Below are 18,020 nucleotides of genomic sequence, written 5' to 3'. Positions count from 1 at the left end.
GCAGGCAATCATCTGACCCATAGGTGGCAGCCATCTCAAGCCAGAGGACGAGAGGACTCTAGCCGCCACGCATATAAAGGATTTATAGTGAAAAACTTTGTTTTAACGGGTGAATTTTTTACTCACCCCTTCTTGAAGCGCCTTCTCAAACGCAACATCTTCTTTTGTTTTCTTAGGTTTTTTCGGTACCGAAAATTTAAATTTATTTTTTTACCTACGTGACTTTACCGAAAAAAACTAAGAATATGAATCCTTGCAGTCACGAAAGCTTCAAATCTAGAATCTTCTTTTGTTGATTTCACTCTTTTTACTTGAGCGGATCTCCGAGCTGAGCTCTGCGCCCCAGTGTCGCCGCTGGCCTTCGGGGCGAGTGAAAATTGTGCGCGTTACAAATTGGAATTGTTTAACACCGAGGCTTTCGCGACTAATATCCATGAGGTTTTTTTTAAGCTCGTTGTATATACTGGCGAAACGTCGTACTCAGATTGTAGATGTTGTGGCTTGGCTCTCCAACACACCTGGTGTGCTGTACTAGTGACGAATTGGCCACGTAGCAACCCTTACAAGTTGGCTGTGCCGGGTGGTGGCGGGTTTTACGACACATTTATACATTTACGCGATCCAAGCCAAAAAAATTCAATTATCATTATTTTTAATTTTTTATGTACGCATTTGAAATACTTTGCACGGGAGGTTTTCTTTTTAAAGTCCACACAGCAACGTCCACCCCCCCTCTCCCGTCCCCTCCTCCAGCCTGGCAGACTCGAATGCTCGCCCATTGGGAGGCCGATGCTGCAGTTGGCCGTAGGGACAGTTGCCACTGGGGGGCAGAGACATGAGTGTAGGGGGGATCCCATAGACTAGACAGCATCAGGGCATCGGGGGAATGGTTCAGATGTTAAGAAGCTTTGGGATTCTAGATTCTAGAAGCTTTCGTGACTGCAAGGATTCATATTCTTAGGTTTTTTCGGAAAAAGTTACGTAGGTGAAAATTTTTAATTTAAATTAATAAAAGTTAAATAAAAATATAATTAAATTCACGACGTTTCGGAGGCAACACAAGCTTCCGTCTTCAGGTGGAACCGTCACAGCACGATAGTTGTATCAAGTGCTAGCTGTATCAAGTGATAAAAGTGATACAGCTATCGTGCTGTGACGGTTCCACCTGAAGACGGAAGCTTGTGTTGCCTCCGAAACGTCGTGATTTTTATTTTATTTTACTAATTTAAATTTTTCACCTATGTGACTTTACCGAAAAAACCTAACAATATGAAGCTTTGGGCTGCCAAGGCATTCAAGTGGAAGCCCTTGAAGCGGCTAATCCCTTGCCCTTACGGTGTACGTATCGGCCCTCGTTGCCAATCCACTGCTGGATGAAGGCCTCCCCCACGTCTGTGCGCCGCAGGTTGGTGAATGACGTGGGAGCGTAGATGTGCTGTACAACACCACAGTGGATTTTGTAGCAGTGCCCTGCGCTGCTCACCACTGATGTTCTCTCCTCTCTCTCCACGTCTTTCTCGGCGTCCATTTCCTCATGTCTGTGTCCATCTCCTCACGTCTCATCTCTCCCCGTGTCACTCTCCCCGTGTCACTCTCCCCGTGTCTATCTCATCTGTCTCCCCATGTTCGTCTCTATCCCCGCATGTCTGTATCTCTCTCCACGTCTCTCCCTCCCCATATCCTTAGCCGTGCGTCCGATTGCCTCATTCATTACCCATCGACATCTGCGTGAACGATACTTTTAAAGTAACAATGTCCTGCGCTTGCAGATGATCATTTTGAGACATTTCCCTCAATATTCTCATTACGCGTTATCACATTTCAACAATTTTTTTTTTTACATTTTTTTATTGTCACGTAATTAAAGAATTCTTATTCAAACTAATGTGTGTCCCACACCCCATGTGAAATGCTTGGAACTATTTTAAAAAGGTATACAACTTTTTGATTCTACAGTAGTTTGCCAAACAATTGCATAGTTCTTTCGGTATCCAATTCATCCGATATTATAATTATTGTATTTTTTTTTTTATTAATTCACACAAGGAGGCAATGGCCCAGATAAGAAACACTAAACGACACACACGCACAGCACACACAGCACTTCTTCCTGGCCGGAGTGACCTCACCCACCACCACAACAACAACAGCACAGGTCACCGGCACATTTCACGAACCGCGTCGCAAAACACAACTACCACACGCAGTTTTCCCACTCTCGGTCGAATTTAATTACAACGAAAGCTGGAGTCTTGACACAATACAAATTGCTACCACTGTAACGATCAACAGCAGTAGGGACAAGGAGCGATGCACGCCCTCCGTACAAGCCCCTTACCCCCCCCCCCCTTGGCTTAAAATAAAATCCCCTGCGGCCGATGCCACGGCTGGCAGGCACAGCACCGTGCTCTCTCTCTCTCTTCCTCTCTCTCTGCCACCCTCTCTGCTCCCTCTCTCTTCCTACCTCTCTCTGCCACTTCCATCACATGGCCTTCACTTTGAGCTGCTTCATCTTGGTTTGCTTCCGCTCCATCTTCTTCTGCTCCCGGCGCTGCTGCACCTCCTGCAGGCAGGACACGGTGTTCAAACGGTCGGTGTTTTACCGAAAGTGCGCACACACACACACCCACACGCACGCACACACACACACGGAAGCATCCACCGCCCATCGCTCCCCGAGGTCCCGTCGTCCATGAGAACCCGAGGAGACCCCGCGCCCCAAAATAAATCTCGCCGCTTCCAGCCCCACCGCCCTCACTCTCCTTGCCCCCCACCCCCCTCACCCCCCTCCCCTCACCTCGAGGCGGCGCTGCTTGTCGGGGTCCTCCTCGTTCATGATGCGCTCCTTCTCCGCGCGGCGCTTGTCCTCGCGCCGCGTCTGTGCTGCCTCCTGCCTCTGCGCGTGGCCCAGCCTCTGGTAGAGCTCGGCCACGTGCGACCGGTTGCGGTCCGCCTTCTGCTTGGCCTGCGACAACGAGCGGCGCGACCCGAGGAAATGCGCACGGACGCTTTCTCGCGGGCGCTCTCCCCCCCCCCGGGCGCTCTCCCATGGAATGTGCGATGCTCGAAAACGGAGCCCAACCCGGAGATGCTCATTCGTGCCTCTCGGGAAATGAGCACAAGTAGCAAATCGTCAATATTGACGAATGTTGAGTTTTTGTAGCCGTTTGATCAATTGTTGACGAGCGTGTAGAGTTTTTTGTTAATTGTGCTTGCACGACCGCTGCCAAACGCAGCGGCAAGCACCAAATATTTGTTAACATTTTCAGACAGGACGAGGGATGTTGGTTACTAACAGACGGCAATGCGCTAGCAACGTCGAACGTTCCACGTTCATCAAACAGCGTCTGCGCCTGCCCGCCCCCCCCCCCCGCCCCCCGAGTGCCAGAGTGGAGACTTCACCTCCTTGCTGAGCCGGATCTTCCTCATCTTGTCGATGCTGTAGATGACCATGCTCATGAGCGGCAGCATCGCCTCCATGTCCTGGGTGGAGCTCCTGCCGTTCCCTGGCACTACGCACAGCCCCAACGAACAGCCACCCACCTTTAGTACCGCCGGGGCCCAGCGGTAGAAGCGGTTGCCCCGGTTCGAATCCGGCAGGCCGCCCCGGTTAATGCTGCGGTTGTGTATTAACCATGTGATACTACGCGTCATCCGCTTCACAGCGACCGTGAAAGACCCAGTGCCGTGCCATCCCCATATAAACCTTCCCGTCTCCGCACGTGGTCCCCCCACGCCTGGGTGGGGGCAGTGAGCCCAATTTCCCCCCCCCCCCCTTCGTTGGGCACCTGTCGCGCCGAAATCAGGGGCTACTGTTCGGGGAGTTTCTGTCCCCCCCCCCTCTGTTGTGTGATCGGCGTTTTGTACTGGGCTCGCGTTGAGTCGTCATAATAATAAAAAATGTAAACCTTAAATTTCGATTTAAAGCTTTCGTGACTGCAGGGATTCATCTTCTTGGTTCTTTTGGTAAAGTCACGTAGAAGGGAAATAATAAAATAATAAAAATAAAACATAATAAAATAATTCTCACGACGTTTCGGCCACAACGCAAGCAGCCGTCCTCAGGTGAAGACCAGGTCTGTCAGGGAGACAGCTGAGAAAATGTAAACCTATTTTATTATTAAAAAACATTTAAAAGACCTCGTAGCGTCATTCTAAGACGAGTAGAAGGCCGCTCTACGTACCGGCATCGCTCGCTTAAATAATTCCAAAATGGGGAATGGTTACACCGCGGTTGACTTAATTGGGAAACAAGTGGCATGAGTCTTCCCACGACAGCAGGATCCTCCCCGAGTCTTATGAAATAACCTCAAACCGGGCTTTTCTCTTGTCTGTATGTTCAACTTATTTCTCACCATGCTAATCGGAGGTGCCGGGGAAGGACGCACAAACTAACACACACAAAGCCTTGTGAGTCTTGCGAGTCTTGCGACGCGAAACACGCGTTGGCACTCACGGCGTTCACGTTTCACGCATCCCCGCGACACCTTCAAATCGTTGCGTCACCATCGTGGGAACTCTCCACTGGCAAACATTATTTTTTCCCCCCCCCCCGAGCAAACCCAAACTCACCGTTAAATGTAAACAAAAGGGTCTTCTGGGTTTCCGGCGGCTTGACCGCTTGCCCCTCTCTAAAGAAGACGAGAAAAATGAGGTGTTCCTGCCGTTAGGAAACGACAAATCCGTGAAACGACGGCGGGTGGTGACCGTGCGCGGTGCACGATGTCGACTACGTGCAACCCCCCCCCGGCGCCCCCACCACCTCTCCCCCACCCCCCGCCGTGCCCCCACTTACTCTTGAACAATTTTGGTTCCCGAGTATTGATCGGAGAAGTGCATGGACTCGATTTTCTCCGCGTTGTTCTTCAGCAAGGTGACCATCTGCAAGGCAAACATTTGCAATCGGTGAGATCGCGTAAATATATAAATGTGTGTCGTTAAACCCGCCACCACCCGACACAGCCAACCAGTAGGAGGTTTGTCACGTAAACAGAACGTGGCCAATTCGTCACTAGAACAGCACACCGGTGTGTCGGAGAGCAAATCCACAGCATTTACAAACATTTGCAACCATGACGTTTAAAGTTACGCTTGTTACACCGACGTCGTCGCTCGTTACACACCAGGTGCCAGCTGCAAATTGAACGCAGTACCTCGCTGATCTCTTGCACGTTGAGCAGGTGCCCATGGAGCTGTGCGGTATGCAAGCCTGTATTAATCTTACCATAATACGACAAAAGTTGTCTGGCTGGACAACCCTGGTGGTGACTTCACCGCGCGAATTCCACAGCGTCAAGCTGGGTTCCCGCGTCGCTCAACATCCCACGCGCATCGACGCGTTGCTGTGAATGTTTTATTACAGGATATTGGGAAAAAAAGTTTTGCTGGCTTGGCTGGAGGGGGAGGGAGGGGATGTAGGGAGGGAGGAACGTAGGGAAGAAGGGAGTCGGGAGGGAGTAGGGAGGGAGGGAGTAGGAGGGAGGGAGGGGGGGGGGAGTAGGGAGGGAGGGGAGAAGGGAGGGAGGGAGTAGGAGGGAGGGAGGGGAAAAGGGAGTGAGGTAGGGAGAGAGGGGAGTAGGGAGGGAGGGAGGGAGTAGGAGGGAGTAGGGAAGGGAGTGAGGTAGGGAAGGAGGTAGGGAGAGAGGGGAGTAGGGAGGGAGGTGAGTCGGGAGGGAGGGGAGTAGGGAGAGAGGGGAGTAGGGAGGGAGGGGAGTAGGGAAGGAGGGAGGAAGAGGGAGGGACGGACACAAAACACATGGACGCTGCGAGTACAAACGGAAACACAAAGTTACAGACTTCTCAGAGCAGAGCGACGCGCCATGGAGGTTACCCGGTCGTCCAGGATGGCGTCGGACACCTCGCCGCTCTCGCTGAGGATGGCGACCGAGTCGGGCAAACCGAAGCGTGAGCCGGACTTGGGCTTCTCCGGGCAAAAGTGGCTCTGGTTGGAACGACATGTTCACGGGGCGGAAGGTCAACGCCGCCACCCGCCATGACCCCCTCGCACGACTTGCGGATCAACGCGACGCGCTTTGACGACAGAGACCTCTCGACGCGTGCGGTAACGTTGCTCGAGGGCTGTGCACGTCGACTGCCTCGCTTGCGACTAATCTCTCTGTTGATCGGCGATCGTTTCGCGGGTGAGCGCCGATTTTTTTGCGACTGAAATCAAACCCGCTTTCAAGATTCAGAATCTTTACTGAGACTGGAGGAATCTGGATGAGCTATAAAGGTCTCTTTCACAGATGTCCAGCAGGGGCAAGACAGACATTTACAACAACAAACAATGCAAAAACACGATCGGAGTGCAAAGTATAGGAAATGTAAGCAAAGTAAATTACTTAAAACAATTTTTTTTTATTTTACCGGGTAAACCCGACTGACCAATTAGCTTCTTTGTCAGAAACGACCCAGCAAAAAAAATGATAGCAACTCAACAGAGTGGCTTATCGCGTTCAACGTCCACTGCGGAGCGGACGACGGTCTCGCCCGGTGAATGTTTGCCGAGCAAAACCAAAACTCACCAGGTCCTCCAGCTCCTTGTGGAGCTTGGCAACGGTGCGCTTGCTGCCGAGCATGAACACCAAGCTCTCCATGTCTTCCGCGTTCATCGTCACGCTCACGTGCTGTCACACGCGGTTGAACGCACGCACCCCACCACACGCGGTGAGTCCAACGTCTCCCGTCTCAATCGGCTCGACCGTCCCTCCGTTCGTTGCCCGCACTCCGGATCATCCCTAATCCACCCGCGCGATCTCCCCGCAACTCCTCGCTCCTCCAACTCGCAGCTCGCTACTGCTCGCTCCTTGCTTTTCCCTTCTTCCTCCCTTTCCCCCCTCGCCCTCTCATCCCCGACATCTCGGCCCACTCATTCCTTCTGCCCCTCTTCCGGCCTGGTGGTCTTCATCATTTCTTTCTTCCTTCCTGCCGCTTCATTGTGAACCCCAGTTGCCACCCCCACCCCCCCCCCCCCACCCTTTGTGCGTCGTTTGGGAACTTCCGTCCGAGCAACCCTTCCCTTTCCCGATCCTTTCTTCCTCTCTTCCCATTCATTACATCCTTTACTCTACTACTCTACGCCTCCCCCACCCTCACTCTTCGCTTGATGTTCCATGGCCCAAAAAGGTTTTTACGTAAAAACAATTGGCCCACAAACCTTGTTATTTGTTTCCGAAATTCTTTCCCCCATTTGCATCCCAACCGTGCAATCGGCCTCGCGTCACGGGACGAGGCACCCCTTTCGGAAAATTCTCGCATAGCAGTGGACACCCCCTGCCCACCCCCCCCCCCCCACTTTGTTGGGAGAACGGCCCCAGCCAGCGGAAGGGGATTTCATCGTAGGGCCACATCCGAGAGACGGGCGACCTCTGGTCCACACACAGTTAGGGTGCGGCGCTTCTCGCTCACACTGCATGTGAGAGCGAGGTCCCGTCGCATAATGGTCAAGGCAGTAATTCAATCGTCGGGGGACCAAAATTTTGCCACGTCGAGTGCAGAACAGCATTTCCGACGGTGGGTTTTTTTGTTGTGCGCGGTCATTGGCGACCAGACGAAACTGACAACTCACTAACACACGAGGACCCGATTTAATCGCAGGCAGCTGCCTGGACTTGAACCCAGGACCCTCAGCGCTCTGACCTCTGACCCACAACCGGCGACCTCCTACATCTCTCAGTATCACCGTCAGGCATGCGGACCGAGATCTGTGTGCGACATCACGCGGCCACGTCGGCCAGAGACACTCACAATGCTGTCGGATGCCGGCCTCATCATTCGGGTGAGCAGGCTCAGGAGGTCTTGCCGCTTCAGCAGCTGTGTCGGGGTCGGGGTGGAGGCATCGTTACCAATGTTAGCGTGACACAACAACAACCACGACCGACATTCGCCACTAAGTGGCGACCACGTTAAGCACGGCGCTTGTGCTGGGCTACCGTGGACTTCGAGGCCACGTGAAGTGTCGAAGGCACGCTGGCAGGAGGTCATGGAACGCGCCCCAGGTGACATAGTATGACTGACCCATACCCGGTACAGATGTCTGTGTGTCTCTATATACCGCATTTATATCCACCGAGTCTCCACGTGCCTCTACGAATCTCTGTGGGCTTTACTATACAGTCCACAGTTTGGGTGTTGCACGGACCCGCAAAATCGCCGCAACTGCCGTTGCTGCCCCGGTGTGTCTCTACTTTTTTTTTGTTTTTCAACAAAACAACTCGCAGGCCGGCTACAACACACCGCAGGGTTCGCATCGTCAACCGTGTCGCTACTTTAACGATCCACTGCGTGAAGGAGACGGCGGCGGCGGTGGCGGCTGCCGGCATCGGCCACGTCGACCCTTTACTCGGCCCAAAAAAGGCCTACCTTGAGATGCACGAGCATCCCTTCGCAGCAGGCCCGTCCCGAGCACCACAGGCTGAACACGTGGTCGTTCTCCTGGGCCAGCTGCAGGGTGCTCGTCGGCTCTTTGTCCGTACCGTTGTCACCTGGGCGGTTGCGGTCGATAAGAAGAGACGAGACTCAGCGAGCGATCGGCATTTTACGTCAACTCGGGGGAGGAGTTGGTGGGGGGGGAGGAAACAGCGGCGGCTCAAAGCGCGGCTGCTCGCTATCTCTCTCTCGCTTGCTTTCCGTACGCAACTTAGTTAAACTAAGTTGCGTACGGCCGAGTCCTCGTTGGACGCAGTCGATTGCGTTCCAAAAAAAAAGGAAACGATTTCCCCACAAATAACGCGACGGTAAATGTGCGCCGAGATACGGTGCGCTACGCACGCCAGGCAGTGATTTGGCGGGACAATTCACTGAGGGTACGCCGCCGCCGCATTGCCGTATCACTGTACCGCTCAGCTCAAGAAAGTAGTTCGTTCGTCGATTGCTCAGAAGCCGCGTTATAACGCGTGCAGTCCGTGTTCCCGAATGGAAGAACCACGTTACAGCAAAAACACGCCGCGTTTGCGAACAACGCGCGTTGCCAACACCGCGCGTTTCTAACACCGTGCGTTTCCAACACCGCGCATTGCAAGCGAGGACTTGCCGTCCTGCATAACGTCCGTGGCCGTCCTTGCGCTCACCCCACGGACCTCTACGCAACTGTACGGGTCCGATGAAACTCACCGACGAGGGCAAAGTTGGTTTCCAGCAGGCTGCGGTGGGCGTTGAACCAGGCCTGAGCCAGCTGGTTGTTCTTGTTGCGCCCGAACAGGTAGTTGAGGATGTAGGCCGAGAGGCCGGCCGCCATGAGGATCTCCAGCTGGTAGCGGTCCCAGCCGGTGTGGATGCCCAAGGGGACCTGCAGGAAACCGGTGGATCTCACCGTCACCGAAACACGCCCCCCCCCCCCCCTTGTGTCCGTACGCGTACGTCATCGGGAACGAAAACTGATGGCGTACATCAGAATAATTATCATTCAAATTATGGTTTTACTTTTCGATTTAAAGCTTTCATGACTGCAGGGATTCATCTTCTTGGTTCTTTCGGTAGTCACGTAGAATGGAAATAATAAAATAATAAAAATAAAACAATTAAATAATTCTCGCGACGTTTCGGCCACAACGCAAGCAGCCATCCTCAGCAGCCGTCCTCAGGTGGAGAACAGGTCTGTCGAGAAGACAGACCTGTTCTTCACCTGAGGACGGCTGCTTGCGTTGTGGCCGAAACGTCGCGAGAATTATTTAATTGGTTTATTTTTATTATTTTATTATTTCCATTCTACGGTTTTACTGTTATACAGCGGTCTCTCGGTTTACGATGCCATCAATGAACGATATTTCGATTACCGATCCACCTCCCGTAGGGGTCCCATTATTATTCACGATACATTTTTGTGAATAGATACATGTTGTATTTTCATACGTTCGATTACCGATAAATTCAATTAACGATGGTTTTCGTGGAACCAATTAATATCGTTAACCGAGGGGGCCGCTGTACGGTGTTTGCCATCCGTGCAAACCGCCGATCGAATCGTTGCCGTGGAATTTCTCACGCACCGCTGCGTTCGTGCGGAGGCCTCGCCGGGACAACCACAGCCAAGCGGGGAAGCAAAGCAGCTGGAATCGGCACCCAAGTTCCGTTTGTGACGTTTACGGCCAACCCCACCCCGCGATGAGCGTTTGCGGGTCACACGAGAGTTGCACGGGGCAAAACGAGAGAGGGGCCCGTTCGGGCTCAACCAGAGGTCGCAAACGGGTTTTGATTCCTTACCCGTACCCGTACCAGGCCGCACCAGGGTCGCAAACGGGTACCCGTACCCGGCCGGGTACGGGTAGCCGGGTATCGGATAGGGTACGGGTATCGGGTACCCGATTGCGACCTCTGAGCTCAACCCCCACTCGTCTCGAACGGCTGCCGCGTACAAATTCCCCGTCACGGCGCCGGCCCGCGACGAAGAAACGGGAAACCCGCGGGAGCGGCGCCACGTCGGGGGTTGGCACCCACGACCGAGGCGCGAGAGACGCCTGCTCTAGCTGGGGGCTCCGTGCTCGGCGGACGCACGAGGTGCCGCAAGCGGCTGACCTGGCGGATGTGCAGGGGCTGCTCCCCCTGCCGCTTGGGGGTGGCTGGACCGTCCATCCCCTCGAACTCCTCCTCGTCGTACACGTCCCCTTCGTCCACCTGGGCAGAGTTGGGGGAGCCGCGAGATGTTAGCCACCTCGCCTGGTGTGCAGGAGGTCGTGGGTTCGATCCTGACCCTGAGGCCTGGTGCTGCTGTATATTTGGAGTTTGCGTGTCTCTCTCTCTCTCTCATCATCACGGTGACTAGGAGATGTTAACCACCTCGCCTGTTGTGCAGGAGGTCGTGGGTTCGATCCTGACCCTGAGACCTGCTGCTGTATATTTGGAGTTTGCGTGTCTCTCTCTCTCATCATCACGGTGACTAGGAGATGTTAACTACCTCGCCTGGTATGCAGAAGGAGGTCGTTGGTTCGATCCCGACCCTGACGCCTGCTGCTGTATATTTGGAGTTTGCGTGTCTCGCTCTCTCTCCCCCCGTAGCGAGATGTTAACTACCTCGCCTGGTCGGGGGTTCGATCCCCGACCCTGACGATGTCTGCTGTATGGGTCTATGGGTCTCTGTGGGTCTGTCTTTGTATGAGATGTTAAAAACCTCGCCTGTGAATGAGTGGTTGCCATGGAGAGAGATTGCGAATGAGTGGTTGCCATGGAGATTGTGAATGAGTGGTTGCCATGGAGACAGATTGTGAATGAGTGGTCGCCATGGAGACAGATTGTGAATGAGTGGTTGCCATGGAGAGAGAGGGTGTGACTGAGTGGTCGCCATGGAGACAGATTGTGAGTGAGTGAATGGTTGCCATGGAGATTGTGAATTAGTTGTAGCCACGGAGCGAGATGATGAAGAGGCAGCAGGAACGTTGGTGGTTACGAGGGGGAGATGAAGGGGTCGTGGGGGGTGAGTTAGTTTTGTGGGAGGAGCGGAAACCAGTGAGCAAAGGTGACTGCTTAACGTGGAGTTTGTTCCAGTGAAAGGTGGCGAGGGCAGAAAATGACCGAGAGTGACCCACGCAGGTAACGGAGCCCGGCGGACGTCCACGCAACGTCTGCGTCACTTACGTCGTCCAGGTCCGGCTCGTCCTGCACGATCCCGTCGTCGTCGTCGTCCTCCTCGTCGCCCTCCTCGTCCCGAGAGGCTTCGGCTCCCACCTCGTCGTCGTCGTGGTCGCCGCGAGCGGACCCCGGGGTCGCCTTGGGAGCCGAGGCCGCTGCGTGACCGCGGACGGAACGAGCACGGGAGCGCGTGAGGGCAGAGGTCGCAACCGGGTACCCGATACCCGTACACCCTACCCGATACCCGGCTACCCGTACCCGTTTGCGACCCTAGTGCGGCCGGGTACGGGTAGGCCGTGAGTCACTGTTTGTCACTCATTTCCCAACGTCTTGTCTCTTCTCACAATTCAAGTTCCTAGAATCAACCCACCCGCGCCTGCAACATGGCTTCACCCCAGAGGTCACAATCGGGTACCCGTTTGCGACCTCTGCGTGACGGTCACCTCCCGGAGATTTCTCCAGGACAATTAAAGATTCTCATTCCGATAAAGATTCTGATTCCGTCACCCCAACTGTTCAAGTTCATTTATTAGGTATAGCCCTGTGAGCCATTCGGCTCTTGAATCGGATGCAACCGCAACAAACAAAAAACAAAAACATGAACAAAAAACATCTTAAAGTGAATATGTGACTGAGTGCAAACAGAAAATCTAAGAAAAGAAAGCAAAATATTGCATAAAAAGCACCGTACACAAAAATGTGCATAAATCTCAGTGGGATGCAAGTCAAACAACAACAACAACAACCACAAGACAACTTGGATTAAGGCCATCAGTCTAACTCTGTTCTACAACAAACATGGCCAAACCCAAAAAAATAAAAGTGAGTGATTTATCACGCGCGTAATCCTCCTCTTCATTGCCTCCTATAGAATTATTTGTGGACGAGACCCCCACGTGGTTTCCACGCACACAGGCTAAGGGTCGTGTCGCGTTCGTGCTGCGAGCCGTCGATGGGTGAACACGAGGCGTTCGCGACCGGAGAAACCCCCTCGTGGGAATCACACTGAGACAACTGGCAGCTGGAGAGCTTTCTCCTCTCCCTCCTCCTCCTCTCTCTCCTCCTCCTGTCTCTCCTCCCTCCTCCTCACCTGGAGCAGCGCCGGGCCATGCGTCATGGTCTTCTGCGTCCTCAAACTCGGCAAAGTCGTTGTCGTCGTAGTCTGCGACGTTGTCGTTGGGCTGCCCCTGGACGAAGTGGGATGCAGGGCCCAGGCGACATAGCACCAGCAGCAGCAACAGCAGCGGTGGCAGCACTTGCGCCTGTACAAGACAAACAAAGACAAAGATCCCCCGTATAGCTTTACCAGACTGTTGGGCAAAGTGCTGTTAGCAAGCACCTAGAAAGGCCGGCACGGCACACGAAAGGGTGGGTGGCCAGCACCACGCACGGCCGCCTTTGTCTCCCGAGTGGCGATGTTTACACACCGCACTTAGGTACTCATTTGAGGCCGAGTCGACCTAGGGGAGGCCGAGGACCGGTTCAGATAATCATCACTGGTGTTGGCCGCGAGCGGGAATCCAACTCGGGTCGCCGGGTTTGTAGTGCAGCGCGCTGGCCGCTACGCTACACAGGTGGAGTCTTGCCAAACGTACGGCAACATTTAATTATTTGCCCAGAAACGCCTCCCCTAGTCTCAAAGGTCTGTTGGGTTAAATTCCAACTGTTTTGCACGGGCAAAAAAAAAAAATCAACACGTGCGCACATGTTACACCATAGGCAGATATTGGGGGCAAACCAAAATGATGTACAAATTTAAAGGGAACAATAAAATATATAAAGTCAAGACATAATTGATTCATAAAATAAATCTCGATTTCCAAGTCGTGGCAATTCATCGAATCGCTCGGAGAGAGGGTGGGGGGATTATTATATGTATGTTGAACTTCTTTTGCCCCGTACGTAGCCAAACGTGGTAATCGTAGGTACGGGAGGGAAGGACAACAAACTGAAGATAAAAAGCAATTTCAAAGAAATGAATTTTCAATCTAGATTATTGAAAAGTGCATTGCTTGAGCGGCTTCCTAACATCCGGAGGAAAGCACGTTCCAGACGGCCGCAGAAGCACAATAATAATCTACTTGCTGTACCGCCTCATTGGGACACTGCCTCACTAGCCTGTGCACGTCGAGTGTCCGGTTGCACACAAGCAAATGTGCGATCCAAAACAAAAAAAAGAGCTTCACGGCTCATCGGATTTCTCCAGGACGATCATTTACCAAAAAAAATTAACATTCTGAAATGCGTGAATGAGGGTGTGGCTCGCGGGTTATTGTGATGGTGGGGAGTGGTGGGGGGGGGGGAGAAAGCTGGAACCTCCACACGGGAATAAATAAGTAATATATAAAAAAAAACTTTTAAAAACACGCTTTTATGAAATGTACCGTACTAGTAATGGAAGAACTCCACGACTCCAGGAAGTGGCCCCGAAGTTTGCCAGAACGTAAGGGGCCGTGGTGATATACATGCAACGTCAGTTGAGCGTGGACAATTAGACCCAAGCCGAAACATTACATATAAAAAATCATGTTTTAAAATATATATTTTTATGATAGAATATAGCATGGTCATCAGTATGACATAAGTATACCAACGTTTGCAGTCGATACCACATTGGAAAGTGGGTAAGAATTGAGTTACAAGATTTGAGGATACAACAACAACAACAGAGTGAGTTAAATAAAAAAAAAGCGTGTAAAGAAATCACGGTCTCACACCCCAGCAACTTCGCAACATCCCGCAGCCCGCAGTTCCTCGTCCTTTTCATTTCATCATTTATGTATTGGAATATTTTTAACCCGGTTGATCCCTTTGAGATGGGAGCATCTCGTTTTGCAAAGGTCGTCCAAGATATCGAGTGACACATGCATCGCAAACACGACAACGACGTGGTGTGTAAGTATGGGCACGGTCTTTACGAAGTGGCAATCACAAGGAAATGCTCTAATACAGCAAAGCGTTATGTCCGTACATCTGTGCGTGTATGTATGTAAGTGGAGCGGTGGTGCAGCGGTTAGCGCTACGAGCCAGGCAAACCCGAGTTCGATTACCGCTCACGGCCAACACCCAGTGACGATTATCTGAATCGGTCCTGGGCCTCCTCTAGGTGGACTCGGCCTTAAACGAGCACCTGGTGCGGTGTGTTAATATCGCCACTGGGGAGACAAAGGCGGCCGGGCGTGGTGTGCTGGCCACCCAAGCCCTCGTGTGCCGTGCCGGCTTTCATAGGTGCTCGCTAACAGCACTTGCCCCAACAGTCTGTTAAGGCTACACGGGGGATCTTTGTCTTTGTATCTATACCGTATACTCTTTGACAGTACATGTGTTAGAGAGTACATGTACACATTGTACATTTAATTTTGCTTGTGCGTACTGGTACAAAGTGCACTTTAAACATGCACACCGTACCAACGAGTACGTACTCTGCATTGTAACAGGTACACATTGTAACCAGGCCAGCACATGCTGCGTTATACATGAAGACTGGCCACCCTATCCTGACGGTTCAAGTTAATTTATTAGGTATATTCCCTGTGAGCCATTCGGCTCTTGAATCGGGTGCAACCGCAACAAACAAAAAACAAAAACATGAACAAGAAAACATCTTATAGTGAATATGTGACTAAGTGCAAACAGAAAATCCAAGAAAAGACAGCAAAATATTGAAGAAAAAAACACCGCACACCAACGATGTGTGCACAAATCCCGTGGGATGCAAGTCAAACAACAACAACAACAACCACAAGACAACTTCGATTAAGGCCATCAGTCTAACTCCGTACTACAACAAACAAGCATGGCCAAACCAAAAAACTTTTCGAAATCCCCAAAATAAAGCCATGAAAGCAATGAAACAGTAGGAACTGTGACGGGATTTTCACAATAAACGACACAAACAACACGTACTACCAAAACCCTGCAGCCATAGCTGGCTGCATGAGTCACTCCACAACAGCAGGAGCATCAGTCGGAATACACGTGCTACCCGTACAACACGTGTGGCAATGCTGAACTTTTGGCGTCCTCTGGTCAAGCACCAATTGGGGGTGGAGGCTCAAAAGAAAGCCGTCCCTTGGGTGTGGACCAATCAGTTTCAAGTGCAATGCACATTAATTTTGATTTCAAGCTTTCGTGACTGCAGGGATAAATATTCTTGATTCTTTCGGTAAAGTCACGTAGAAGGGAAATAATAAAATAATAAAAATATTAAACAATACAAATTTCTTTTTTCAAATTTTCTTGCTGTGGATTTCACACGTGATGTGTTGCAGTCGAAACGTCGTGAGAATTTTGTTTTATATTTTTATTATTTCCCTTCTACATGACTTTACCGAAAGAACCAAGGATATAATACATATATTATCATATTTTTTTTGTTTGCATTTTGACTGCAAGTATTGTGGTTAATGGAGACATTAATCCTCGTAAAAAGGTTTCAGTTGGGTTGCTAAAAAAAGGGAAAAACCCCAATTATTATTATTATATGTTGGTACTGGCAAAGGCCGTCTACTGATGTAAATGCTGAACTTCTTTCGCACCGTACATAACCAGCCGTGCTAATCGGAGGTTCTTAATCGGGGGGGGGGGGGGGGGTTACATAACGATTGGCACGGGTACAAGCCGTAGCATGTTACAGTCTCTACTCTACTCCTACCTTCATCAGGCACGGCACGGACAGAACTACAGTTCGTTACTGTAGGCACAGTACTGTACTGCATGTGGGGTACTGTACTGCACGTGGGGTACAGTACACGTGAGAGTACAGTGCAAACGCGCTTAATGTAGCTCCAAAACGGCGCGCGCCCTACTGTCAAATACGTCCTGTAGTCGATGTCAGTACACTGTACTGTACTCTGACTATAGTACACGTACACTGTACTCTGACTGTACACGTATACTGTACTCCGGCTACAGTAAAAGTACACTGTACTATGACTGTACACACATACTGTACTCTGACCGCACACGCATACTGTACTGACTCTACACGCAGACTGTACTCTAACTACAGTACATGTACACTGTACTCTGACTGTACACGCATACTGTCCTCTGACTGTACACGTAGACTGTACTCTGACTACAGTATACTGTACTCTAACTACAGTACACGTGCACTGTACCTACAGTACACGTAGACTGTGCTCTACCTACAGTACACGTACACTGTACTCTACCTACAGTACGCGAAGACTGTACTCTAACTACAGTACACGCACTGTACTGTGCTCGTTGTACTGTACGTGTCTCCCCACCCACCGTGGTGGGGTTCTCGGCTCTTCAGCTCCTGGATCGATTCCCACGATTCGTACCCCGCGAAGCGAATCGCGATTCCGAGTTCCGCTCCATTCAAACGCAGCGCCGACTAGTTTGCCGTGATCGTGCCACGCCGGTTAATAACGACGACAATCTACGCAACCTCACCCCCGACAGGTAAATCGGCAGCACTGCTCATCACTCGGCGCGTCCTCACCGACGACTGACTCACGACGACTTCAATCGCTTCGTGTGAGGGAGCTGAAATGGGGAATCGATTCGGGCTGAATGGGAGTTGTCCCCGCTCAGCCCGAGGGCTTGGGGAGCGCGCTGGCGATTGTCGTGGGTGAGTGAGTGGGTGGGTTGGTGGGTGAGTGAGTGAGTGGGGTGAGTGGGTGGGTGAGTGAGTGAGTGGGTTGGTGGGTGAGTGGGTTGGTGGGTGGGTGAGTGGGTGAGTGGGTTGGTGGGTGAGTGGGTGGGTGGGTGGGTGAGTGGGTGGGTGGGTGGGTGAGTGGGTGGGTGGGTGGGTGAGTGGGTGGGTGGGTGGGTGAGTGGGTGGGTGGGTGGGTGAGTGAGTGGGTTGGTGGGTGAGTGAGTGGGTGAGTGGGTTGGTGGGTGGGTGGGTGAGTGGGTTGGTGGGTGGGTGAGTGGGTTGGTGGGTGAGTGGGTTGGTGGGTGAGTGAGTGGGTGGATGGGTGAACGGGTGGGTGAGCGGGCGGGTGAGCGGGTGAGTGGGCGGGTGAGCGGGTGGGTAAGTTGGTGAGCGGGCGGGTGAGTGGGCGGGTGAGCGGGTGGGTGAGTGGGTGAGTTGGTGAGCGGGAGGGTGAAAAGCGCCGCGCATTTTACCATCACGGTAGCGAGCAGCAGCAGGGAGCAGTCGCCGACCTTCGGGCACAGTCGACGTGACGTCACGACTAACCCACCCACTCTCCATTGGTGACGTCACGTCGCCACCAACCACTCCCTCTCCATTGGTGACGTCACGTCACCACCTGCTGCCCGGCAGTGACATGACGTCGCCACCAACCACCATTCCCTGGTGGCGACATGACGTCACCACTAACCTCCCTCCTTGGTGGTGACTTGACGTCACTACTAACCACTACTGAGGGGGTGGTTGTGGTGACGTCACCACTTAACACCCCTTCGGTGGTGACGTCACCACCAAAAAGAAGAAGAGGGTGGAGCGTAAGTAGTTGTGA

The 18,020-nt window shown here is 52.3% G+C and overlaps 1 protein-coding gene across 2 annotated transcripts; it reads right to left on the bottom strand.

Annotated features, from left to right (window-relative positions):
• Positions 1–1,828: 1,828 nt before the first annotated feature.
• Positions 1,829–17,751, bottom strand: LOC144735155 (PAT complex subunit CCDC47-like). Of its 2 annotated transcripts, none has more exons than XM_078617593.1 (14): positions 17,665–17,751; positions 12,653–12,824; positions 11,569–11,717; positions 10,513–10,611; positions 9,112–9,286; positions 8,362–8,483; positions 7,747–7,812; positions 6,525–6,626; positions 5,831–5,941; positions 4,796–4,881; positions 4,573–4,631; positions 3,403–3,512; positions 2,798–2,965; positions 1,829–2,563 (listed from the first exon to the last, which is right to left on the bottom strand). In XM_078617593.1, the coding sequence occupies exons 1-14, from the start codon at positions 17,665–17,667 to the stop codon at positions 2,483–2,485; spliced, it is 1,503 nt and encodes a 500-aa protein (XP_078473719.1). In that variant the 5' UTR covers positions 17,668–17,751; the 3' UTR covers positions 1,829–2,482. The 2 variants fall into 2 exon arrangements, with proteins under 2 accessions (XP_078473719.1, XP_078473718.1); XM_078617592.1 differs by lacking the exon at positions 17,665–17,751 and adding an exon at positions 13,952–14,044.
• Positions 17,752–18,020: the final 269 nt, after the last annotated feature.

This window comes from Lampetra planeri, chromosome 54, assembly GCF_965212315.1.
Source record: "Lampetra planeri chromosome 54, kcLamPlan1.2.h2, whole genome shotgun sequence".
NCBI classification, from domain to species: domain Eukaryota; kingdom Metazoa; phylum Chordata; class Hyperoartia; order Petromyzontiformes; family Petromyzontidae; genus Lampetra; species Lampetra planeri.
This window is presented reverse-complemented; position numbering and strand designations above follow the sequence as displayed.